The sequence below is a fragment of the Sesamum indicum genome, linkage group LG11 (assembly GCF_000512975.1).
Source record: "Sesamum indicum cultivar Zhongzhi No. 13 linkage group LG11, S_indicum_v1.0, whole genome shotgun sequence".
NCBI lineage: Eukaryota > Viridiplantae > Streptophyta > Magnoliopsida > Lamiales > Pedaliaceae > Sesamum > Sesamum indicum.
This window is the reverse complement of record NC_026155.1, coordinates 9,726,012-9,751,530: the sequence shown is the minus strand read 5'-3', so window position 1 is coordinate 9,751,530 and position 25,519 is coordinate 9,726,012. Positions and strand designations below refer to the sequence as shown.

Sequence of the window (25,519 nt, the reverse complement as noted above, 5' to 3'; positions counted from 1 at the left end):
TAGATAGTTAGGGCTGCACATTTGCTGCCCTGTAAGAACTTAGATATATATTCTCAAGATTTAATTTCTGTATTGGGACATGATGGATTTGGAACATTGAGCAGAATCAGAAACAACAATTCTTTTCCCACTTCAGTTACGAATTACATGAACAGACCTGTCCGGTTTTTTTTTTTTTTTTAATAATTTGGGTCAATCTTCAACAGTAGAAATTGCTTTTATGAGAAAAGAAAGAGTAGCTAGAAAAGCAATGATAAAAGAAGGAAAAGGGGGAGATAGAAAAGCCATCAAATTCTAGTTGAATTTTAATATATTAAGCAGAGAAAAAGAGAAAGCACTAAAAATAAAGCACAGAATGATAGCATTTTAGAAAGTGATTTATTTTTTTAAGCATTTTTTTTTCAGTAAAACTCGAAGACCGAAGCATGACATGAAGAAGGAAAAAGGATAATTGGGTGAATTAGGATATATAAAAGAAATTAAAAGCTGAGTATGTTGGCACATAGTGCCCATGTTCTCGAACGTGAAGATAAATTACAATGATTTTTTTTTTTAAATTCGATATAATTATAAATATTTTATTTATATTTATAAATAATTTTAAAGATTTTCTAACACTAATCTATTAATCTTTATTAGGTTTTTATTCAATTTTTATGGTGAACTGTAAAAAATATTATTGTAGACTATAAATTATACTTTTACTTATTTTTAAAATTTTTTAAAATATTTTTATGGACTAAATGGGTAATTATATATATATATTATAAATTTTTTATCCACCTCATTCAATTTTTTTATAATTTTTTAAAAAAAAAATAATAATAAGGACAAAGTTAATAATTTCATTCCTCCACCCAAAATTACATAATTTTATCAAACCATAAGGAAGTATTTATAACTTTTCTAGCAACGAGAAGGTATTCATTATTATATCAAATTTTAGAGGAGCTCGTTGTAATTTACCCTATATGAAATTAGTATGCTATTCAATTAAGAACTTCAAAATCTTGTTAAATTTGATCATGTCAGATCAATAACAGTTCAAGTATTATTGTATTGGTCTATATAATTAATTATTCTTTAAAATTATATTATATAATAAATATGATAAACTTGTTATTTTGATACACCATCTGTTTGGATTTGACCAAACGCGGTCCCGCCCAAGATTTCTCATCAAGGACGATATGTTTTGAGGGGATTCAAAGGAGATTTTGTCACTTGGATTTTACCATGAATGTTTTCAAAGAATAAATCATAAAAACGCTTTTGATTCATGAAGCTAGTAGGACACGTTTGCAATTATTTAAAATAAGTATTTATCAAATTAATATTGAATATAATTTGAAAAGAGGAGTTTTCATTTACAAATTTTGAGTTTGAGTTGCTTAAATTAAGTTAATTTAAATGAAAATTTATAAATAAATTTTTACCAACTTCTGTAATTTATTGATAAAATCATAAATATTTCAAATGCTCCAACATCAATCTTTTCTTTTAAAAAAAATATTTTTATTTCCAAACATTTTCAACTTTCAGTAATTCTTAACATATGACCTTTTTTTATAATTTATTCCTACTACAAAAATAGAAGTCGATGCAGATATCTTTTTAAGTAAGAAAAACACTTCTTGATGGGCAAGTACAAATTATTGGTGGAAGTATGGAAAATTTGTCTTTTATCTCACGAGTAGGGTTTTTACGATTTTGATCCTATTGTTTTCAAACTCACCACATTGTATTTCATAATTTTGAAAATTTTTATAATTATAGTTTCGGGCCTTAATTATTAATTGCCCTCAAGAGTTAAAAGAGCTTGTGCCATGCATGTGTTGTTTTTGTTATAAATTTAACAGAATTAAGGTTTGAGACTAAAATTATAATTTGTTTGGAATTATGTCGTTACGGGATGTAATATGATGAGTTTAAAAATAATAGGACTAAAATCACAAAAACGCTAATAAAATACAATTTTTTGTAGAATTATGTATGGGAGGAAAAAAGTTCCATCTGGAAACTAAAAGGTGCTTTACTTGTGCATGTGAAGGGAACTGAAGGAAGACTTGACGCCAACCATCATCACCATCTTCACTCTATTCCTTTCTTCACAAACCTCAATATTACATATACAAACACACACTCTGTGTATTTTTGAAAAACAGCATGTGGCTACCTCGAATCTAGTTCCTTGTTGAATCCTTGCTACACTGCAATTCCTTCCTTTTACCCCCCCAAAAGACCAACTTTTCTAGTACTAAAACAAGACAAAAACCTATCGTCGTTCTTGTTTATATGTCAGTTACACATAGACAAACAAGACACAAACAAAAGAGATTTTCCCCATAACATGGATTCTTATCACTACTTGTTCACCATCTTCTTGTTTTTCATGCTTGGCCAACATCTGTTGGTCGATGGCCTAGGTTGCAACTGGGGAACACAAGCGTCGCACCCTCTTCCACCCGACATCATTGTCAAGTTAATGAAAGACAATCGGTTCAACAAGGTGAAACTGTTTGAGGCTGATCCTGGGGCAATGCGTGCTCTCGGCAGGTCCGGTATCCAGGTCATGGTTGGGATCCCTAATGACATGTTAGCCGGCATTGCAAGTAGCGTTCGAGTTGCTGAAGAATGGGTTGCCCAAAATGTTTCTTACTATTTATCCAGACAGGGAGTCGACATAAGGTAACCGATGTGCTAGGATTTGAGCATATTTGACACTGAAGTTTAGAAAAGAAATCACATTTTTGTCCCATATGTAAGGACCCTTTTTAATTTAGTCTCATTTGTTATGTTTTTCTCACATTGTATTCCATAAATTGAAAATTTTCTCAATCTTACTATTGAATCTATAAACTCACATCACACCCCAATATTTGTTCATGAGCTATGTGCTACAATAGATTCAAATTTCCAGTGATGAGAACTTCAATCATATTTTATGTTTTCCAGATATGTTGCTGTTGGAAATGAACCATTCCTCAAGACATACAACAACAGATTCACACAAATAACTTTTCCGGCCCTCCAGAACATCCAAGCCGCCCTGATTAAGGCCGGTCTAGGCCGCGATGTAAAGGCCACCGTTCCACTCAATGCCGATGTCTACCAGTCAGATTCCGGCGTCCCATCAGGCGGAAACTTCCGGCCTGATATCCACGATCTCATGGTCTCCATTGTCAAATTCCTAAACGACAACGGCGCTCCCCTTACCATCAATATCTATCCTTTTCTCAGCCTCTACGCTGATCCCCATTTCCCAATCGATTTTGCATTTTTCGATGGAGCAGCCTCCCCCGTAGTTGACGGCTCCATCACTTACACCAATGTGTTTGATGCAAATTACGACACCCTGATTTCCGCCCTGGAAAAGAATGGCTTTCCATCCATGCCAATCATCGTCGGGGAAGTTGGCTGGCCGACAGATGGGGATCGCAACGCCAACAATCAGCTCGCCCGGAGGTTCAACCAGGGCCTTCTCGACCGCATAAACCAGGGCCGTGGCACCCCCAAACGCCCCACCCCGCCTGATATTTACCTCTTTTCACTAATCGATGAGGATGCAAAGAGCATCGACCCTGGAAACTTCGAACGCCACTGGGGCGTTTTCTACTTCGATGGAACCATAAAGTACCCACTGAACTTGGGGGCAGGCAGAAACCTCACGGCGGCTAAAGGTGTACGGTATCTTGCCAGGCAGTGGTGCATAATGGCGCCTGATGCAAATCTCCTGGACCCGAATTTGCCGCAGAGCATCAACTTCGCTTGCACTTACGCAGATTGCACGAGTCTTGGACCTGGTTCGTCCTGCGGGGGCCTGGATGCTAGAGCCAACGCGTCTTACGCGTTTAACATGTATTACCAGACAATGAATCAGCGGGCTGGGGCTTGTGAGCAGTTCCATAATCTGTCAATAATCACAAGAATCGATCCGGGTTTTCATGGCGGTTCCTGTAAGTATGAGATCATGATAGACAACGGACGACACGAGCAGGCCAGAAATCCAGGGACATCGTCGGCTGGAAATATGCCTACTTCTGTTGTTCTCTGGGCAGTGACGCTGGCCCTGATTATTGTTTGTGGTCATATGAATTGAGTCAAGAATGTCGCACTAAGTTGGCTTGTACGTACAGTTGCGAATTGTTGTACATTTTTTCTTTTTGTTGATTAATCAAACCATTTTTTCCTCCCACTAATGCTGTCATGTTTGCCTTTATCAGTATGTCTTCTTTTCATTTCATTTTATTTCTTTTTCTCTTTTGTAAAAATTCGAGATAGCCCAAAAATTAAAATTTCTAAAACAATTAATATTATATTGACTTTCATAGAGGATATTTATAATTATTCTCGATTTTCCCGTCAACTTCACCGATCATATATATATATATGTATTTATTATATATGCATAATATTGAGCTATTAGCATTGACGACTTTTTGTTGTTTATTTAATTATTATCATGCACCACTTTTGTTGAAGTTGATAGTTATAATAATTAAACAAAAATATTGAGAATAATATTTGGAAATATATAATATACCATAGAGTGATCATCATCATTAATTAAAGTTTTGTGGCAACCTTAGTTCCCAGGAATTTACCCAGGGAATTTCAATGTGTATATTGGAAGAATTATCCCAAAAATTGGACAATTGGATAAGATGGCACATAACTTTACGAATTTTAGAATACTATGAGATTCCGATTTTTAAATACATGTTCGAATACAATAAAAAAGATATTTATACATCGGCTAATGTTGAAAAATTGGCAATATATATGAGTTGTAGACCACGATATATAAAAAAGGGAGCTTAGACTTAAAAAGGAAAGTTTAGGGGAAAAATCTAGTCAGTATACTGATACTAGAATATAAATAATATAAGCCTATTTTTCTTTACTATATTTTTTTTTCTGTTGTTCTGAATGATGAATGGGGTTTTTATATCTTATATAATTTCACAATAATTGATAGGATCACATTTTGTGCTTATTTCATATAATATTTTAGCCTATTTTGTGACCAAATGCTCCTAATTAAATATTATTTTGCAGCATTAGAACAAAAGAATTGGAAAATGAAGAAAAACACCAAAATGGAAATTCAAAAGTGTTCGTAGGAATTATTTTTTGTGGATTCGACACCCATCAATAATTAAAGTAGGTAAGGGTAAAATACTATTTTATTCCTCAACTACCCCTATTACATGGTTAGGATTAATCGATTAAGGCCATTTTAGTAAAATTCACTACGTTCACGTCGATTTTGGTAAATCAACTTTTCCTTTTTTCTTTGATTTTCTTTTCCTTTCTTCAACACCTTTCTTTTCAAGAACGTCAATATTTTCTTAATCTTTCAAAGATATGAACCTTTCTATCTCTTGATTTCTTTCATTCTTTAATACCTTTATTTTCGGGAATGAAGACATTTCCTTTTCTAAATTAATTTTTTCCTCCATCATATATATATATATTAACAAATTATGTGTGAAATAATGTTAATATTATCAATATGGTGTCCTTCTTATATCTCAGTGATGTGAAGTGTGAACTAGTAGTGTCTGAATGATTGTTTCCAAGGATGGAATTGAATTAATGGAATGATGGAATTATCCATATTTAGATACATCGATTGAGTTACTCTCTAAAGTACTTTGTTTGACATGTTTTGGAATTATGTGGATCCATTTGGTGTCTATATTTGATGTAAATCCAACGTTGGACTTGGATATCAGATATTCTCGTATATATGCTTATTACATTCTCATATTAATTAACATTTTGTCTCTTATTCTTCCTCCCATAAATATTTGAACCATGCTCTTTTGTTTGAGCAAATCAATTAGAGTAACATCATAATTTTAATTATAACTTAAATTATGCCATAACTAATAATATTTTTGTGCGTTATTGTAATATTAATTTTTAGATTATTTGTCAATTTATAATATTTAAATTTGAATCATATATTAATTTTTCTAAAAAACATAATACTAAGGCACGATGTACAATATAATTAGTTTATAATTTTATAATAGTTTCTTGATATCTTAATATTATAAAATAATATAGTAATTTATGTCTTACCCAAAAAAATATAATAATTTGTGACTGATAAATTTAAGCCTCTCAAAAATTAATTCTGTAAGATTTTAGAAAATAGAAAAGCAATTTGTATGTATTTCTTTTACAACCTTTTCCCAATAAACTGAAACTAAAGTAACACAGCCACAGGGTTAATGGGTGATTACAAAAGACCGTGGCCAGGTTGATGATCTCCATTGCTTTTAGGAGGAAAGTCTGTCTAAGGTCTACTCAAATGGTCGAGTCTATGTCATAATTTGTAATAGAAATGTCAGAGTTTGTGCGGCTAAAATATGATCAACTACAAATATATATTAATTTTCTGGAAAAATAAGAATAAAAAAACTTATGTTAAAATGAAAAAAAAAATATATCAACCACGAAAAAAGAAACTATTCTATTTTTATATGTTCTTCCCGCATTAATTTGCAGTCGGTGTGTGTCTTTCTTTGTCTGGGAACTCGAAATCAATTTATACTTTCTTGAAAAAGTTTGGGAAATCAATCTGCTACGGCCATTGATTCCACTCCTATTTGTCTCTAATAATAGCATACGGTTTTTCTTATTCTGAACTGTCCCACAAATCAATACATATACTGTGTGTTTTCTGCTTCTTTTCGCAAGATTGGCTCAGAATTTCATCTGCCATTGTTTTTTTCCCTTTTCCGTTTCCCAACACAATTTCTTGCTTCTGTTCGAGAAACCCATTTGGAATCCAGAAGTTTTGAGGCTGATGTATGTATGAATGTATGAGGAATCGGCATGATAAGGAGGCGTTCTTGGGTAGCAATTTCGTGTAACGGGAATTGCATTTTTGGGTTCCGCCATTTGGGGGGTCGTTTTATGGCGGCGGCCACGAATTTCATGTTGGGGCAGAGGGATTTACAGATGATGTCCCTCAGGAGGCTTTCCTCAAATGCCTCTACTTCATCCGCCATGGATGGAAGTAATGGAAGGTTTTTTACAAATGGGTTCAGGCTCAAGGGCTGCTGCTCTGAGAACTATGGCAATGTTTTGAGGGATAATAATGATTTCAAGAATGATCGAGGAACTAGTAATGGATTGCGGAAAGCGAGGGCGTATGCCCCTTGTGTCCCAGAAGTGCGTGTTTCTGAGAAGGTGGTTAGGGTGGAGGATCAGCCAAAGAGTCTGAATTCTAGGGTGGCTAATGGTGGGAGCTCTGCTAATAGAGGAAACTTAACCGGAGTTCTGAACCAGCCATTGCCAGAGAAAATCATGGTCGCGGTTGATGTTGATGAGGGTATTTGATTTTACTTAATATGCAGATATTTCTTGGTTGGTTCATGTGTTTGATAAATGTTTATAGTATATTGTCATGAGTTACTGCGAGGTCAATCACTTGCATTGGCTACAGAATAAATGATGGTTCTCTGGTTGATGGTAATATTTTATATGAAATTGTCAAACTCTGTAGATTCTGGTATTGAACAATCTCTTTCCCCTGAGTATTACTTGGTCATTGGTCAGATACGGATTATTTGTCTTTGCCTTGTGCAATTGGCATAACTTGGAACTCTGTCATTTCATTGTTGTAATTGTTAGAGGCTATTTCAGTCCCTAGTGCTTCATACATTGAACACTTATCATGACCCCATATTACGTGGTGTAATTTTCTTGATTTACAGAAATTGATGTGGAAATCTAGTCTTATTTGTTTTCATGTCAAAATACTGTTTTATTTGAGGCAGGGTGATGACTTATGTTCTGTGTTTTGTTCTTCACCTTCTTGGCAGTTCTTGGGAACTTCGTATCTGCTCTGAATCAATTTATTGCAGACCGGTACTCCTTAAATCACTCAGTTTCTGAATACCACGTGTACGAATTTTTCAAGGTACGGCCTAACAGTCTTTCACAGAATTTTCATGTAATACTTATATGCATTACTTTTTTACCCTCTTCTGTTACAGAAGAAATAAATGTTTGTTTGTTTGATATATGACACAAGGTTTCCTTATTGTGCCTGATGATTAACATTGATTTAGTAAGGTGGATTGACTATGTTCAGCTATACAGGAAATAAGAGAACAGTAAGACAATGTTGGATGCATTAAGCCCTTTGCCCTGTTTTCTGATGTCATGTCTGTCTGTATTGATCCTTTTGCCTCTCAATATGATGGATATTCTCAGTGCAAGTCGTCCTTATCTTTGTTTATCTGTCAGTCCATGCCTTTATTCAGTGGCCATGGATTTCGCGACCAATACATATATATTACATAATACATTTCAGACTTTAACACAAGTGGTTGAGGAATTGTTGAGATCATGATTGTCTAGCGTACATATTGAAGTAGTTTTGAGTGATCCATCATATGTAGGTATGGTGGACTATAGTTGTATGCCTTCAGAAATATGCCATTATTTCTTAGTCCTTCAACAGAAAATGCCTGGTGTTCAGACTGAAGCATCCCCTCAATATTTCAGTTGGCATGGACTTCTCTCTCTTTTGACACTTGGGTCATCATTTCGTACAATTCATAGTATCATCCTTGTTTTGCATTCAATAATTTTCTATTTATTAGAGATAAGTTTTTTCATTTTGCCAATATAACCATGGCTGTTTTCTGTGCTTCCAAAGGGGTCTTCCCAAGTCTCAATAATGTGAATGTCCCTAGGTTCTGCAATAGTTTGACGACTCTAATAACCTGCGGTTTTCTGGTTTGAGTACCTAAGCTTTTTTCTCTGGTCAAACTTATATGATGGCATAGCACCATTTCTTGTGAAACTTCTGTTGGGATATTTGAGCTGCATCGCATTGCGTGGCTTTTTCGGGGATTACAGTGTAATCACTTCTAAATTGGATTTTAGAGTTTGATTAACTGTGATGATTAGTCGTTTATCAGGTGTAATAAGATTGTTATTTCTGATTCACTTCTTATCTTTCATGCAGATATGGAACTGTTCACGTGATGAAGGTAATGATAAATATTCACTTAACTGTTTTGCAATCTTCCATAGATACATTCACTCTTAATCATGTTTATTTTATCTTACGGAGAGTTAATATCAAATTGAAATAATAGTTTGGGCTGCTTTTGGTGTCTAGTTGGCTTCATGAACCTGGCAGGCAAATTTATGTTTTTCATTTTATTTTCTCCTTAAAGGAAGCATGGCAGAAATTATATTTGATTTTTACCATAGAAACCTGTTATATTGTTTGGGGGGGGGGGGGGGTTTTGTTTGGGGGGGGGGGGGTTATTTATTATACCTTTGCAAAATGCTGGACTGGGAGAGTTGACTTGTAAATTTGTCCCCAGTGTTTTTATTTTCCAGACTTTCCACAACTCTGCTGGTTGAATCTGTTTCTTTGGATTCACTTTGCATATAAGGTGTGGATACATTAAAATGGATCTTGGGTTCTCGTGAGAAAATAAAGAGGGAAGAAAAAGAAGGATGAAAGGATAGACCATAAGACAAGTAAGAAAATTTTTCCCCTCAGTGTTTCCCTAACTAATATTCAGAAACCAAACATAGGATAAGCATATTGTACTAATTGTAGCTGATCAGCATGCAGTGTAAAACCACTTGCCTTTTACATCTGAACATTTCATGGGAAGATATTTAAACGAAAAGTTGTCACTCTTCTTTTGCCAGCTGATATTCGCGTTCACGAGTTCTTTAAGACGCCTTACTTCAAGAAAGGGATATATCCGCTTCCAGGTGCTCAAAAGGCTCTTCAAAAGTTATCCGCATTTTGTGACCTGTCTATAGTTACGTACGTGTCCTGCTCCTTCTCTGATTGACTTTTTTTATGTGTTAGCCTGTAATATCTAGCTTCTTTTTTCTCTTTATTATGATGTATAGGTCCAGACAGAATGTCATCAAAGAGCACACGCTTGAATGGATTGAGAAACATTATCCAGGGCTGTTTCAGGAGATTCATTTCGGCAATCACTTTGCTTTAGATGGGCAGTCCAGACGTAAATCAGACATTTGCAAGTATATTTTCGTTACATTTGTTGTTCTTTTATTGGTTGAATTGTTTCTGCATCTCATGTTTTTCACTCTAAACCAGAATTTTCAAATTGCATTGGGCCTTGATGTGTAATTATACTGGATCAAGTGGTTATATCTTGGTCAAATGGATAGAGAACATTAGGTATCTCTAAAACAACTGACCCAAAATGTTCTATTTGATTCAGCGTGATCATCTGTTTCCACAGGTCGTTGGGAGCAAAGGTATTGATTGACGATAATCCAAGATATGCTGTTGAGTGTGCAGATATTGGGATGAAGGTTCTTCTTTTTGATTATGAGAATTCATATCCGTGGTGCAAGACGGATTATATTTCTCAACATCCTCTTGTAACCAAGGTCCACAACTGGAAAGAGGTGGAAGATCAATTAGCCTCATGGGTTGTTCCCTAAGCATGTGATTCAGGAAAAAGAGTACCTGTTTTGTTGCTTGGTCATTGAACTGCGGAAATAATCGTCACATAGAAATTCATGATGGCAGTAAAAGCAGCTTGATGGAGGATTTCCTTCAGAGGTCCAAACGAAGACAAATATACTATTTCCTTACATCTATCCAATCTGCTTTGCATGCTATGTTGTACAAGGGAAGAAGAAAAGCAACAGACATGTTTTAGGACATTTTGTGAATTAAATCATGTAGAAATTTGTTGGGAAGCTCCAACAAGCACGAAATCATAGGCTTAAAACACCCTCTGATTTCTGTGCACAATTTAAAAGCTTATTGTGACAAGACATCTGATTCCTTTATTAGGCTCATTCAACATTTGATTACTCAATTATATTCAAGTTATCAAACAGAGGAAGTTGCAAAAGGGCGCCCATCTGTGGCACTTATTGCGGGAATGCATTGTTTTGTTTGCTTTTGGCTAGGCTTTGAGCTCATAGGTTTTGAATATTTTTGGAGGATCTCCAGTCTTAGTGATCTTTAATTAATAGACTTTTTACACATTATCCCCAGTGGCAATTTTCGAAGGATTTTACCAGTTTGGTTCCATGTTCAGTGTTCACTGCATATTTGCCTTATTGGTTGAAACTACAGGCAAGTTTTCGGTTTTAAGGTAGAAAGGTGAAGAACTGGGGCTAGTACATGAAGCAGGATGTTTCATATATTAAGGCCGGAACCATGTTCAGAGGATTTTCTGTCGACCAAACACATACAACTTTAGTTTCTCAATTTTTGAATAAGATGCGAGTAACATCAGCATTTTCTTACTTTAAGGAACGATGTACAAACTTACTGGAGCAGTTCTATACAAATATAGACAATGCAAATTCCCCACTGCTTCATTTGTAACTCAGGCAGTTGGAATCTAGTCTTGCATAAGCCGGTTTATTCACAAGCAAGGTATTTTGCTAGATAAGTAGGAACATAGGTGCTGGATTTGTGAGTTAATCTGCCTTCTCCACCAGCTTGAAACCGTAGGCCTCTAGAATATCCAAGGCTGCAAAAGATGCACACAGAAAGGAAATAAATGCATGGAAAGAGAGGATGCTAAACCATCTCCTAATTACCCTGTACGTGATTTTCAGCGACAACTATATAGTTCACAGGGAAAGGGTCGACCATTAACTTACTTGGCACAAAAATTTCTGGATGCATAGGCCTTAATACACCCTTTGTTGTTATGTTTTTCCCGAGCAAGAGCTGAGAAAATCAAGTATCATCAGTGAATTTCTTACCAAAGTAACTTCTAGCTTCGTGCCTGAAACAGGAAGAACGTACCAGAGCTCCAATGGCTGCAGGTATCCCAACTGTTAAAGCCATTGCTGTGTAGGATCTCTCTCCATGAGTCCTGCCGAATTCTAGTAGTGTTGCTCTGTGGTTTTCGGTAGGTTGGCCATTTGGGAATTCCACTTCCATTTCATGGTGCAAAAACACCATGTCCTAGCCACGAAAAAACATCAGTTGTTATCTTAAGTGAACAATTGATTTTTATAGATCTGTTTGCCAAACCAAATTTGAGAAGTAAACCTGTTCTTTCCCAGAATACGCCAACCTTTCTTCCATGCGGAGGCAGGTAACATCAAATGCACATTGGCAGGATGCTGGTATTTCTGACTTCTCGTGGAACCCCAAAAACCTACACAGATAAGCGCATGTAAGAAACATCCTTCACAAAATCTTAAATATGATTTATCGAAATTCCCTGAGGGGCATGATCCGTCTAGTTATTCATAACAATTGATAGCTGCAACTTGTATGAAATGGTAAAAATAAAGGACAGATATCACTATAGAGCCCATTCTGCAATATTTTGACTATTGATGGCTTCCTTCATGATATCATTTGTACTTACATTATAGTTTTGGCAGCCTTTATGGCTGTTTCTCTCTTTGTGCAGAGACCAAGTGCAATTATCTGATCAGCAATTGTTTTCTCACCCACAATTGATTCTGCCGAGTCTTTAGTATGACAACCGAGAAGTGCTAGTAAAAAGGTTTTATATGTTGGCCTTGTCTCATTTTGGAACATGGGGTTCACTTCAGTACTGAAGAAACCAATTCTCGCTAGTGTTCCCATTATTTCTCCGAAGCCTGCAAAAGATATTGATCCAAACTTAAAATAAAGTAAACTTAACAAGGGAGGGAAACTTAGTGTCCGACGTTTCTTCTCCCAATTCTGGCTTTCAAGCAGTAGCGTGAATATGCAGGTTCGACTTGAATTTTCAAAGGTACATTTCCGGTCTTGGGGTTATTGTAAGTTCCCAAAATATGTTCCAAATATAATATTTTCTGAACATATGATATATAGAGAGACAAAGAATATTACCTTCGTATCTGAGGGTTCCACGAAAGATTGTTGATGCTTCATTTTCAATTCCATAAAGTTCTCCATAAACTAATGAGTTCCGATTGGGAAGACACTCCAATGCGAAGGCTGGAAAATATGGCATCCGCAACCTTGAAGCAGAATCATAAAGCTTGTCCCCTGCATTTATGCATAACTATTACCAAAAATATGCAAATATAAATATGGACAAGAAGAGTTTTCTGGTTAGAGATAATTAATGAGGAAAGAATCCTGGGACAACTACCAACAAGTGTGACCGAAAATAACTCTAACCAAACTTATACAGAACATGTAAAAGCTATGGTGAGTGTTGCTACGTTGAAAAGTTGAGTTACTCAGCATGGAATTACAAAGATTTTATGTAGCTAAGTTTTCAATAAACAACTAAAGGAACATACATGTAACAGATGAAAATCAATGTACTTGGGAATAGTATATTGTACTGGGGATCATAGATTGGTATTATTTTTTACTTAGTAAGGACAGAGTGGTATCGTGCTTCTCACAAACTCACCATCGACATGCACAATCTCTCCATTATATTTGTATGTGGCTGGATTCCTTCCTGCGCGAATAGCCCCTGCTGGACTCCAGCTGAAATAGTACAATGAAACTACAAAAGTTATACTGCAGAATACTTGGAGAAGAATTGAACACCATCACCTAAATATAATTGCAAGAGCATGACACTGGTGTAAAATTGCCACATAAGTATGTACAATCGGAATATGAGACAAGGAACGAACATCCATACAATATATAAGTTGGTAAGAAAAGTAAGAGTATTGCAAAGAAGAACCTTATTTTCCACTTATTAGATAAAGAAAAGTATAACATAATTGATTCCCTTCCTGGAAATGGAAAAAACGATTTGGAAGAACTTGTTTGCTACATGGCTGTCAGCACTGAAGGACAAACTAAATATATTACTACACAACTTAATGAGATACTTTACAATTAAAGATTTCCACCTCATTGTCACTTTAATAATTTCTTTAATATTTTATGGTTTTTTCTTCATTTAACTGATGAATCGAGCTTATTTAATTTTACGCACCGAATGAGTAACACCTAGTCATATTAAGTCCAAATACAAGAGAGTAAGGAACCCATTATTTTGCATCTAAAGATAGTTCAACTCGTAATAATTGTTATTCCACATACTTTATCAAAGAACTAGTCCACTTCTTACTAAAATAATGACACAAGAATCTCAGGAAGAAATTTCCATACTGAATTAATAATCTTTACAAGAATTCTTTCCTTTCATTAACTTCTTTCACAATCCTTTACGGTCAATTGATTATTGAAAAGAGATTCAAAAGCTATGTTTTGCCAGTTAACTCCATTCAATTGAGATTCATTAGATGAAACATCTCTTTCATTCATGATATTCTTTATTAACTCAATTGTTCTAGTAAATTTCCATGCAAAACGCAGGAGTATCACAAAGGCATCATTTTCAGAATTAACAAGGACAACATAAGGAATATTCATGCATGGAATAAGACCATAGCAAATTCAGAAAGAATTGAAGGCAATGTAAAATAATACCTAAACTTGTAAGCTAATGGGTTGTTTGCAGCATCTGGGGAAGGAAGACCACCACAGTAAGAAGTGAAAGACTTGATCTTTCCGCCTCGTGCATGGGCTTGATTGATCATCTTCATTGCCATCATGTGGTCTGAATAAGATCATTTCAGTTAATTACTGTATCTTAATTTGTCAGGGTACATTTATGCACAAATATGAGGTAATCTCTAAACATGTGGTCTGAAGATAACAGGCTCAAGAACAAAAAGTACAGCCAGTATTCTTATACAATGGTGATGCTTTCTTTGTTTTCTCTTCTGCAGAAAGATCCTTTTAGCATTTCTGACATTTATGTGGGATCAAATTTGACATTTTCTTGTTGGTCCCTGTAAACCCTTCTCATGGGCATGAAATATGTAAATGCAACCTGTCTGTAGAACAATGAAGCAACATGAAACCTTTCATTATGAAGCAATTCCTTTCCATCTCTGTAGCATGCAACACGGACTCTAATTGGAAAGCTCTCATTTATAAACGCGAGGGCTTCAGATATAAAACTCCAAGATGGCTATCTTCTTAATGGTGTGTATTTTAATCAAACAGCTTATAATTCAAAATCTATGGAAGTCAAAGTAAAGAGTGACCAGGATGCAATCAAGTTCTTTTTTCATGCCACTAGAGTTGGTTTAAGAAGCATCTCAGAAATAAAACTACGTTGGAAAGATGCAACTCATGAACATGTTTCAAACAGTATGCAGTAGTTGCTCCAGGAACATCAATGCATCTAAGTGTCAAAACTTACCTATTCCAGGGTCCAATCCCATCTCACATAGAATTGTTATACCAGAATCTTTTGCTAATTCATCCAGGTTGGACATGGAATCATCCACATAGCTAGCCGTGACAAGATGTTTCCTAAACTGCATTAGGATGCATGATATAAATTGTTTTGAACTGGAAAAGGGATGGTTGATGAAATTTGAAAGCAACATAATCATATGTTGAAGTTGTCATGCATCATCTACTGGATAAGCACGGTCATAGTTTGATTATTTATGACTTAGATGCATATGACATGGCATCATTGGTCATGTACTATATTGCTAGGTTATCCCCGGCGACATAAGTAAATTGGTTAGGTCTATGAAATAAGAATCTCCACCTGAATACATGCACTTGCTATGATACTATGGCAACTAGGAGGCAGTAGACTGATGACTACATCAACCTGCAAAAACAGACAGGAAGTTTGTCAATTATCTTTCCAATTTAAGAAACAAAAATTATGATAATGAATTTGACACCATATTAGTTGTGTTTCCCATAAATATGTCAAGCTTTAATATATTTAGGATGGATAAAAAATGAATATCGTAGTAGTAACATGACATCTTGAAGTTAAAAGTTCTGTGGATGCTTAGAACCACTTGGTACATAGTTTGGGTATTTAGACAATCTTTAGATAAACTACTGCCTGAATTGCAACGGTTGGTGCATAGAATTACCTGTGATGTGTAATGGTAGAGATTTTCCTTCTTTGTAATGTCGAGTTGAATCGCAGTTGCATTTGGAATTCCTTCAGTAATCTGCTCCATATTATAAAATTAGATTTCCATTTATTTTTTCCCTGATAATCTTTGAGCAGATGGACAGAATCAATTGGCAGAGTGAATGTCATTTAGACTAACCTCCACAGCATCTTTCAAGAAAAGAGAAGCGACAATAACACGAATTGAAGTAATCTCTCTTGATTCATCTGTCATGTATGACTTTAACCATTTTCTTGATGAGCCTCGACCAATTGATGTTAGAAATTCTACAGCTGGACGACAAACCCGCCCAGCACCCAAAATCAGGACGACAGCTTCACTTTTTATCTCATTTTCCTTTTCAGTGTCTGTCCCTTTTAATCTCCCAACCTTAAGAGATATTATATTGTCTGTACTGTCTACATGACCCTCACTTGGATTAGCAAGTGCAGTCAAAGAATCAATAATTTTATCTAGGATTGCTTTATCATCTGCACCGATCTGTAAAGAACAGCAAGTAACCATAAGTAAAGAAGAAAAAGAAAAACCTAGGCTGCAGCATCTGGATGGAAAATGAAAACAATTTACCAGATAACACGAGGAAACTCATCTAACCTGGATGCAAGACCTGATATGGTCGGTTAGGCACACATGCAATGAAAACAAAGAATCACGGTCGCTAGCATTGCAGAATTACTTTGGAGTTCTAGGTAGTAAGTCAATTTTGGGGTTACTTCAAGGGCTTTCATTTACTGTTTTACTCTTTCCTATGGTCCTTTCACTTTATAAGACAGATGAAGAGAATGAACAACTGGGAGAGAAAAATGGATCTGTTTGTGAATCCTTTGATGTGAGAAGTTCACTTAATAATTCCATTATCTCCACATTGTATCTCACTTACTTCAAGTTCTGAGTAAGACAAGGCATCTGTGCTTTGACCGACTTGACATTTCACCAAATGGAAGGAGCCACCAGCTGCTTCAATGATATCCAAAGCCTCATTTATTAGGAATTGGTCGAACAAATGGCCACTCAAAGAAATCTACAGGATCACATAAGAAAAGTGATATTAATCGTGAGTATATTACAATAAAGACAAAAGTTTACATGCAAAATGAAGAATTTGCAACTTCTGTTACAATTCAATCATTTCAAGAAAAGTTCTAAAATTTTGGTGTTCACAGGAAGTTAGACAAGCATCATCTTAATCACGGATCAAGTTTCCCTTTCCTGTAAAAGGTTAATCCTGTTCCTCCTCTCCGTGAAAAAACTTGAATTAAGAAAGTTGATGATCACACATGAATAACAAAGAGAAACATACCAATGTAGTGTATTTCATTTTTGCAGCCTGCAGAGGTTGTAGAATTTGTGATGAATTCCTGTGACAGAAAGAAAAGGAATGAAGAATAAAACAAAAGGGCATAGAAGTTGGATCTGAGATCATAATGCTTACAGTGAAATCAATTTCAAACAAGTTTACAATCTTGCAAAGGAGAAACACCAAAAATACCAAAATAACAAATATAAAACCCACCCAAAAGTTAAAATGCTTCTGTAGTTTAAAAAAGAATTGCATTTAAAGCTTTTAAGCATGAGTTTGGTGGTTTAAGAGTCCATGACACAATTAAAGCTGAAGCAGTAAAGAGGCAAAATAACAAATTTAAGGAAGATGGGGTAGACAACTTACTCAATATCAGAGTTCCTCATTCTGGGTATGTATTCATATAAGGAAGTCAATGCTCCACCATGGACGATGCAAGCTCGTTTCAGGTGTGCAGGTAAGTTATCAAGACATTTTGAAGAAGCTAAGGTTCCAATAAACTGGGATAAAATATCACCAAAGTGTTGGGAAGCCTATATGTTAGCAAATATAATGTTAGATAACTAACATAAATCCAGAGTGCTTAAGGTTGAAGACATCAATGAGAAATTTTATAAATGTAAAAATGATGAAAGACCAAAATACAGATGACTTCACCTCTCTTGCAAACTCCGTTGGTAGAATGTCGATGGCTGAGCAGATAACACCATCACCCACCATGTCATGATGGTATGAGTTATCATTAGGATCATATCTAAATGCCATTGTCACCAAATCAACAAGATGATTAAAAGAAAAGAAAAAGAATTAGACAATTCTTGAATTGGTACAGAAGAAAGTCTAACATCCATTAGAAATATTGTCTGAATTGACTAGACTAAACGTAAACTCATACATGCAGCCATGTCAAATGAACACATACATAATTACATACCCAGTGTATCTTTGTTTTAAGAACTAATATATAGTAAATTCTTCTTCAAAGCGACCAAAATAATGCAAGATACACTTTAATCTTTAATCCATGGATAGATGTGACATTACTGAAAAGTTACCTAATGAAAGGTGAGTCGATAGATGTAGTTCTTTTCACAAATTCTATTGAGCCACCGACATCACAAGTTATATCTGAGATTCCGACAAGTGGGCATCCTTTTCGCAGCAGATCTTGCAGCTGCGTGGTAGTCAATAGACGAGGAAATCTTCTCTCCCAATACATGCAATTGACTGCCAGAGAAAATAAAATAGCCTCAATTATTCATATAACTCTTTCCAGAATTATAATTGGGAAGAAAATATGCAGATTAGCCTATTAGAGACGCAACTATAAAGAAGAAGTGATATATTCAATTAAGTGGATAAGTAGATTTCGGGATTTTGTAGTTGAAAAATCCCTGCAAGACCAAGAAAGGAGTTTTTCCTTGACAGAAATAACATGATCTGATATTGGAGTAAATGATGAGCAATCAAGGGACAACATTTACATAAATGTGGTGTAGCTGAGATGCGACATAAGAAAGATTTGCAGCAAACAAGTGAACCCGGTTGAAAATGTATTAACATGCGTCCATGGCTGGTTAAGGCATCAACCATTGAAGTAAATTGCTAAGATAATTAACATAGTTGTCATGTTCAATTAATTCAGCTAGATACATTAGTTCAGAGATCTGCTCAGATGTAATTTATATACATGTAGATGAAGAGATCAACTTAAACATGGAATGGGGTAATTAGAAAGGATTATTGTTTTTTTATCAACAGAGATCGCCACGATAGAGCAAACTGGAAAAGCAAGATTTGTCACTGTGACCACAGAAATTTGTTTGTAAGCTGAGTGAAGTTGTAAGTAACAAGCCAAGAAGACTTTCAGGAATCCATCTCAAAGTTTTTTCAGTAACTTCAATCCTTTGAATTTCATATCATATGAGTAGTCTCTGCATGTGATTAAATTTAAAACTTGAACAAAGTTTTTTAGTGGAGTCTTTAAAGCAGATAGAGACTGTGTAACCTAATGTAGTTGCTCGAGCTATAACATTACCAAAAACTAACAAAAATGTGGTATCAACTGACAATCCATGCACAAAAGAGTTAAGGATACTGACCAATTACAGACGCAAATGGGGCTATCTTTTCATGGAAAATAGGTCTGTAGTTTTCTGGATGTGCATAGTAGTCAGCCTGATAAAAGAAAAAGTTGAAAGTTAGCATGCATCTTTGAAGATTAAGAACATAAAATGGCAGGTTATGCTATACCAAGGTTGAACAAGGATACAGAAATATGATAGAGAAACTTAAATAGGTTGGTTACAAATACAAGTCTCCGAGAATTAAGAGTCAGTATGCTATCAAATACCGGAGCAGTAGACTTGTTAAAAGAACAGAGTGACATATTATAAGCAGTTAATAACTCTTCAAAGGCCGACAGATCAAAAGGGTAGTCTATACACCTGAGCTCTATACGAAACAATAAAGACAGAACAGATAAATACAGGTTTCATTGCTAAAACGGAAAACAAACACAATTTCTGCCATTTCTGTAATTGTAACTTATTCTCGGTTTTTCTTCAATTACCATTTATGTTACTATTCTTAATCGATAGATTACCTGCTCTTTCCCAGAAGCAAAAAGGACATGCATGAAATAACAGTGGATTAGTAACAGATCTAGCCAAAAATAAGTAAACAGCACTAAGGTTCAAGAAAAGAACAGAAATAGATGAAATATTTTAGACGTGGATCAGAAAAATATGCAAAACTTCCCCTGTTGTTTAAGTGGACCAGGATCTGCAAATGAATCTAGTCCCCAGATCTATTAATTATACTTTCAGGTACACCATGAAGATCATTATTTGTCAGCTTTTTAGCATTATTAAAATGGTATGGGACCACAGGTTTACTCTATTGTTTCAGTTATATGAATTGCAAGCAAGACCAGGGAACAAAGCCTGCATAGCATCATAAGTGATGCTAACTTGATTCTTCAGAGAAAAAAAGGATGCCTTCTGTCCAATGAGCAAAAAATATCTGATGTCAAATATTATAGGCTTTAAAAATATTTAAGAGTTTGAAATTTACAAAAAAGAATAAAATCTTTAAATAACAAGCAAAAGTTGGGATTGAATTAAGATCCATATGTGGAATATGTGAACCTTCAGTTGCTACGTCGAAACACCATTCCCTAAACTCATTTCAGCCTTTCATCGGAGACAAATTAATATTTTCCTAAAAGTTCTCATAAAATTTCATACTACACTTTTTTTGTGTCTGTTTCCTCTGTGTAACTCCTGATGAAAAGATGATCATCTATCATCGAGAAGATCCAAGAATGGGAGACCCACAGCTTAAGACTCACCTTGTCAAAGCATTTTGAAGCATCTTTGTGTTCCACCATGTCTTCACTGGTTACAACACAACCATATACTTGAAAGACTCTTTTCGTAGTCCGTCCTACTAGAGTATGATCTCTAGCCTAGAAACATGAACAAAGAAACGAAAAGAAGAAGAAGAAGATCAGAAAGATGGTAACATATGCACAAGTTGTACTTCATTTACATATTAAAATTACAATATAAAGCAGAAAGTCACTGAGATTGCACTTTAAAAGCATAAGAAAACGAGGCAACAAAATAAGAATGTGAAGATAATTTCTGGTGCTGGAAGGATTCTGTGCATAGAATATCTTTCTGTGCCTGAGAGAGATTTGGGAAACAATTTTTCTGAGCCCTGGCGAGATTTAGCCATTGCAAGCCATATGGAAAACAAATAATTAGAACAAAAGCAATCAACTGGCAACACGTTGAAAGAAATAGAAACGAAAATGAATTTCACTGGGAACGAAAATACAAGAAATTATTTAAATGATGCGGAAGCAACAATAAAATGCTGAGGATATCCCATATCTGATTTTCAGCTAACATCTGAAGTTTTTAGCTAGAGAATCCAAGTTCTTGCTGTACATCTATACAAGTATCAAATTAAAGAATCTCTGACCACAATAGTATGAATCCAGTCGTACACCACTTACGCCTGTCATTCCCATGTTGATATATTGAAAATGTACTAATAAAACAGATGAGACGGTATTTGAATCAAAACCCAGTATCAGGCCTTCTGTTTAGGACACGTGAATTTGAACGGTGAAACATTTTAAAGATTTGCTTTTTAATGAACAGAACTGAAGCCAGTCTATTTTACTCGATCAGTAAATCATAACCTTCAAAGAGCAGGTTGCCAGAGAAGTATATGAGCAGTTAACAATTTACATGAGTAGACCAGGTAAGCATTCCGGAGTGAATATTTAATGAGATTACCATCTCAAATAGTCGTGGAAGTTCGCTTGGGTCCACAAAAGTGTGAGGAAGAAGCTTAAATATTTCTCGTGCTCCTTGAGAAACTGCATAAGAAAATAAACATATTTGTTATTTCACGTTTCAAAGTCTATAATTTGATGCATAATATCGTTAATAAGAGAAACTGCATAGAAAACAGACCATGCATAAAAGGTAATGCAGATTTGTTTGTGCCAGAGTTCAAAGAAAATTAATATTGCATAAAAGCATCAGCAGTTTATCATACCATTTCCTGAACCAGTGAAAACGAAGACTAGGGGACAGATTCCTGATGGGAGTCCCTGTGTAGCTATCTCTTCCCCAACAGAAATCACTGCTGCCTTTGCAGTAGCCAATGAAAAATACATGTATGATGCGCCCAAAGAAAGAAAGGGTGTTGAATATCCAAGATTAAGAAACCCTGGAAGCAGAAATGACAATATATCAGACAGTGCCATTTGCCTGTTACGTGCTCCTGTATAAATGATTGGTACTTAACTTGGTCTGGTAACTGAAATAGTCATATGAATGACTTATACTTCTACATTTATACATGGAGCACAGCCCCATTTGAGGTGTACGCTGCAATAACTTCAAGCTGTGACACAGATAGAAATGCCCGAAAGCAACTTGATAGCTTAAGCAATTCAGGTGTAGGTTTGTTTATCACTTAAGTAAAGCAAAATAAAAAATATGCATTGGTTCCCTTTCCATCAAAGGAGTCCTTCATTTCTTGTTAAATAAAGTACACAGTAGCAAAGGCTTAGCGAATTGATGGATATGAAGTAGATGTTAACAGGAAGAAATGCATCTATTGGATATGCTGCCTCTCTAAAAAATAGGAAGTTAAAATTTCAAACAAGAAACTGAAACTCGAAAGGTAACAGCTAGGATGAGATATATAGCATACGCTGTCCTAGGCCAGACAAGAAATCAATCATTCCAGCTCTTCCAGCAAATTTTCCAAATGCCAGTAATCTTTTACCATTGTCTCCAGCTATAAGCTCGTAATCAAACAAAGTAGCCCTTTCGGCTAAAACCTAAACAAAAGAACCATTAGGCCAACGGCAATACTGGCAAAAAGATTTTCTTTTGTATTGCATGAAAATACACCTTATCAAGAAGAGGCATATTTTCTTTTTGTGCCTTGTGAGTATGGGAGAAAAAAGCATAGGCCCTGTCTGGAAGTATCATCTCCAACTGCACAAAAATTCATTATGTTAAGAGTTCAATAGGATGGCCATGGAGGAAGTCAAAAAGCAATAACAATCTAACCACCTGTGGTTGTTTGATACCCAAAATGAGACCACATTCTGACAAGTCTTCTGATATCTCACAGCCAACATCCTCATAGAGTGCGTCATGATGAATACGCTTAGTAGAAGGTTGTACTATGATGCGAGCAACTCCAGTTTTTCCACTGCCTCCATGCAGCAACCGTGCACAGTGTGCAGGGGTTAGGGGAACTCTTCTCTCCCACTTATTTGTGGACTCAGAGAGGATTCCAACAACTCCATTTCCAAGCATTGTGTATCCTGACCTGTAGTAAACACGTTAACTTCTAGCTTTCTGCTAGTCCTGAATCCTAGAAATCACATACACCTTTTAGTTCTACTTTGAACACCCTGCTCTTCTGAAATACGTTGAGGCTAATAAAGAAAATAAGAAAACAAGATTCGCTCCACATTAATTTCCAGTCTTTACTTCACAACTGATCTTGGTGAGATTGAGTTCACTTGAAATCCGAAATGAACAAAATAACAGTTCCCAGAGTTAATGGTTAGATGGGAGCCACCTAACATAAAAAGTGTGTTGGACTGACCCCATTTAATGTGCTAAAAGCTATAGCTTAAGCACCAAATTTCTGCTGTGAATTGAACTATACCTGTGACATCTAGCAAGGGAGGCCAAAACCAAGGCTATCCCCTCATCCAAACGTCCCTACTTGAAACTGAATCTGAGACCTTTGCTTAGGACCAAGCTTATGTTGGTACTATCCTAAAGATTATGAAAATTATAAAGGTATCAGAAAAGTTTTTATACCACCCCAATATTACGATTATGACTTTACATACCGATGCCCTCTGCCACGATGATCACTGTTTCCAGACCTAGTCAAAAGAAGTTCCCAAAGTTCCCCAAACACATTAAGCAGTAAAATAACACTATGTACAATCATTTATAAACGATATACACCATTCACAATTCATCCATTAGTGGGAGCACCTAATCCCAGATTCCCCACCACACACACATACAAGGAGAAAACAAGAACTGCAAGAACAGAACATCTATATAAAAAGTGACACAGAGTACTAATTTTAACATAAAAAGAACTTATCAATTATACATGCATGGACAGAGAAACACTAACCAAGAAGCATCAAATCAAACTACAAATAACCAACACACTCTATCCAAAATTAAGTGAGCATTTTTCAAACATAAGGTCTTTCCTCTGTCTCCCTTCTGATGATCATCAACAACAGAGACAAAAAAACACTACCAAGATTGTCCAAAAAAGTAACCCCATATAAGCAAACCACCAATTCATAGATTTAGTTCCTCCCAAAGACGGTAAAAACAAACCCAAAAACACAAAAGGCTAATGGGCAAGAATAGAAACATGCCTTTTCTTTACACTTTTCTTGAAAAAATCGAAACCCCTTTTGAGCTCTGATCACAGCCTCCAAGCCTGTTCCTCTGTAGAGTGTCCGTATCAATCACTTAACCATAAGTGGGTAGCGCTAAGTGTTTTGTGATGAAGTTACTACAAGCGAAATGCGAAGTACATTATTACAATCATCAATAAAGAATCACCAAACGCCTTGGTTTTATCCTCAAGCAGTTATGGGATTGACGTAATGCGAGTAATAGCGAAAACGTTGATTGGGTGGAGCACGGAATTGGGTTGGCCATTACTGCCACTATCGGCATTTGGTAAGAGAATTCAGACGAAAACATGACGTGGGACGGTAGGAAAGAGGATCAGTTCAGACCAACCACTTTCTTCAATTCTTGGACTTTTTTATGATCTCGTCTCAATCCAACTTCAAAACATCATAAAATAAATAAATTATTAAATCCATACTATTAGAAAAACAACATAGATGTCAAATTGTCAAGACACGAAGAGACAATTTTGACGGTGTTGCACTAATTTTTTATAATTTAAAAAATATCCTATTAATTATTTTTTTGCTACTGCTTAATTTTATATTAATTTAACTACTCAATTAATATATTTTGTATATTTTAATTTTATTTATAATATATTTTAAAATATAAAAATATTTATTATATATATTTAAAAATAGCGTGTCATGACAGCTAATAAATTAATAAAATCTTGGCATTGTTTATTTTTCATTTTTTTTATGTCGAAAACACATGAATATTTTAAAAAAAAACATACAAATATCTATATATTTATTTGAGATAAGGAAAGACAACTTAAAAATATAACCAAACAAATCTATTTAGTACACGGACTCCGAAAATAGAATTGAAAATTAAATTATAGGATTTAAAATATTATATTTTAAATAGAAATTTGTTTTTAAAGAAATAATTCAAACATAATATATTTCATTCCTCAAAAGGTAAAATATATTTAGAAAAAAAAAAGTCCAAAAATGGTCTTAAATTATAGAACAATGTGAAAATGTTGGGATGGATAGTCATCATAACTATCACGGAAGTTGGACGCAATGTAACGTATGTCTTTTTTTGATAAATTGGATGTAACGTACATAAGTCGTTATCTTTGTGATAGTTACATATATATATATGTAATTACTTATTTAGCCAATAGATAAGTACATGCACGTGTATCTTGAGACTCGAAAAGGGTCTTTTTTCTAGGCCACGTATCACTCCTTTCCTTAAAGAAATGAATATTAAAATCATGTTTATTTTTCATTATTATATTGAATAA

The 25,519-nt window shown here is 35.1% G+C and overlaps 3 protein-coding genes across 4 annotated transcripts; 2 read left to right on the top strand and 1 right to left on the bottom strand.

Annotated features, from left to right (window-relative positions):
- On the top strand, nt 2,183-4,278 carry LOC105173738 (glucan endo-1,3-beta-glucosidase 5-like). The gene is made up of 2 exons (XM_011095607.2): nt 2,183-2,688; nt 2,956-4,278. Exons 1-2 carry the CDS (start codon nt 2,351-2,353, stop codon nt 4,097-4,099), a joined length of 1,482 nt encoding a protein of 493 aa, XP_011093909.1. The 5' UTR covers nt 2,183-2,350; the 3' UTR covers nt 4,100-4,278.
- On the top strand, nt 6,408-10,827 carry LOC105173735. Its single transcript, XM_011095604.2, has 6 exons — nt 6,408-7,348; nt 7,842-7,939; nt 8,996-9,020; nt 9,700-9,820; nt 9,910-10,044; nt 10,269-10,827. Exons 1-6 carry the CDS (start codon nt 6,850-6,852, stop codon nt 10,471-10,473), a joined length of 1,083 nt encoding a protein of 360 aa, XP_011093906.1. The 5' UTR covers nt 6,408-6,849; the 3' UTR covers nt 10,474-10,827.
- Nucleotides 11,162-24,550, bottom strand: LOC105173734 (alpha-aminoadipic semialdehyde synthase). Of its 2 annotated transcripts, none has more exons than XM_011095602.2 (25): nt 24,213-24,550; nt 22,861-23,122; nt 22,696-22,782; nt 22,493-22,622; nt 21,830-22,003; nt 21,565-21,647; nt 20,607-20,723; nt 19,357-19,432; nt 18,310-18,481; nt 17,912-18,008; nt 17,621-17,787; nt 17,255-17,312; nt 16,835-16,975; nt 16,093-16,434; nt 15,910-15,990; nt 15,567-15,632; nt 15,207-15,324; nt 14,426-14,555; nt 13,386-13,465; nt 12,851-13,009; nt 12,378-12,615; nt 12,053-12,161; nt 11,804-11,965; nt 11,656-11,725; nt 11,162-11,522 (listed from the first exon to the last, which is right to left on the bottom strand). In XM_011095602.2, exons 2-25 carry the CDS (start codon nt 23,107-23,109, stop codon nt 11,470-11,472), a joined length of 3,159 nt encoding a protein of 1,052 aa, XP_011093904.1. In that variant the 5' UTR covers nt 23,110-23,122; nt 24,213-24,550; the 3' UTR covers nt 11,162-11,469. The 2 variants fall into 2 exon arrangements, with proteins under 2 accessions (XP_011093904.1, XP_011093905.1); XM_011095603.2 differs by lacking the exon at nt 24,213-24,550 and adding an exon at nt 23,468-23,865.

Bases quoted from the DNA above. Each gene is read 5' to 3' on its own strand.
- LOC105173735 (XM_011095604.2), top strand. From the start codon at position 6,850: ATGATAAGGAGGCGTTCTTGGGTAGCAATTTCGTGTAACGGGAATTGC. The intron at 7,940-8,995 runs GTACGGCCTAAC...TCTTTCATGCAG, and splicing joins ACGTGTACGAATTTTTCAAG to ATATGGAACTGTTCACGTGA. The intron at 9,021-9,699 runs GTAATGATAAAT...TTCTTTTGCCAG, and splicing joins GAACTGTTCACGTGATGAAG to CTGATATTCGCGTTCACGAG.
- LOC105173738 (XM_011095607.2), top strand. From the start codon at position 2,351: ATGGATTCTTATCACTACTTGTTCACCATCTTCTTGTTTTTCATGCTT. The intron at 2,689-2,955 runs GTAACCGATGTG...TATGTTTTCCAG, and splicing joins AGACAGGGAGTCGACATAAG to ATATGTTGCTGTTGGAAATG.
- LOC105173734 (XM_011095602.2), bottom strand. From the start codon at position 23,109: ATGCTTGGAAATGGAGTTGTTGGAATCCTCTCTGAGTCCACAAATAAG. The intron at 21,648-21,829 runs GTATGATAAACT...TTTCTTATGCAG, and splicing joins TTTCACTGGTTCAGGAAATG to TTTCTCAAGGAGCACGAGAA. The intron at 11,726-11,803 runs GTACGTTCTTCC...TGATTTTCTCAG, and splicing joins CTGCAGCCATTGGAGCTCTG to CTCTTGCTCGGGAAAAACAT.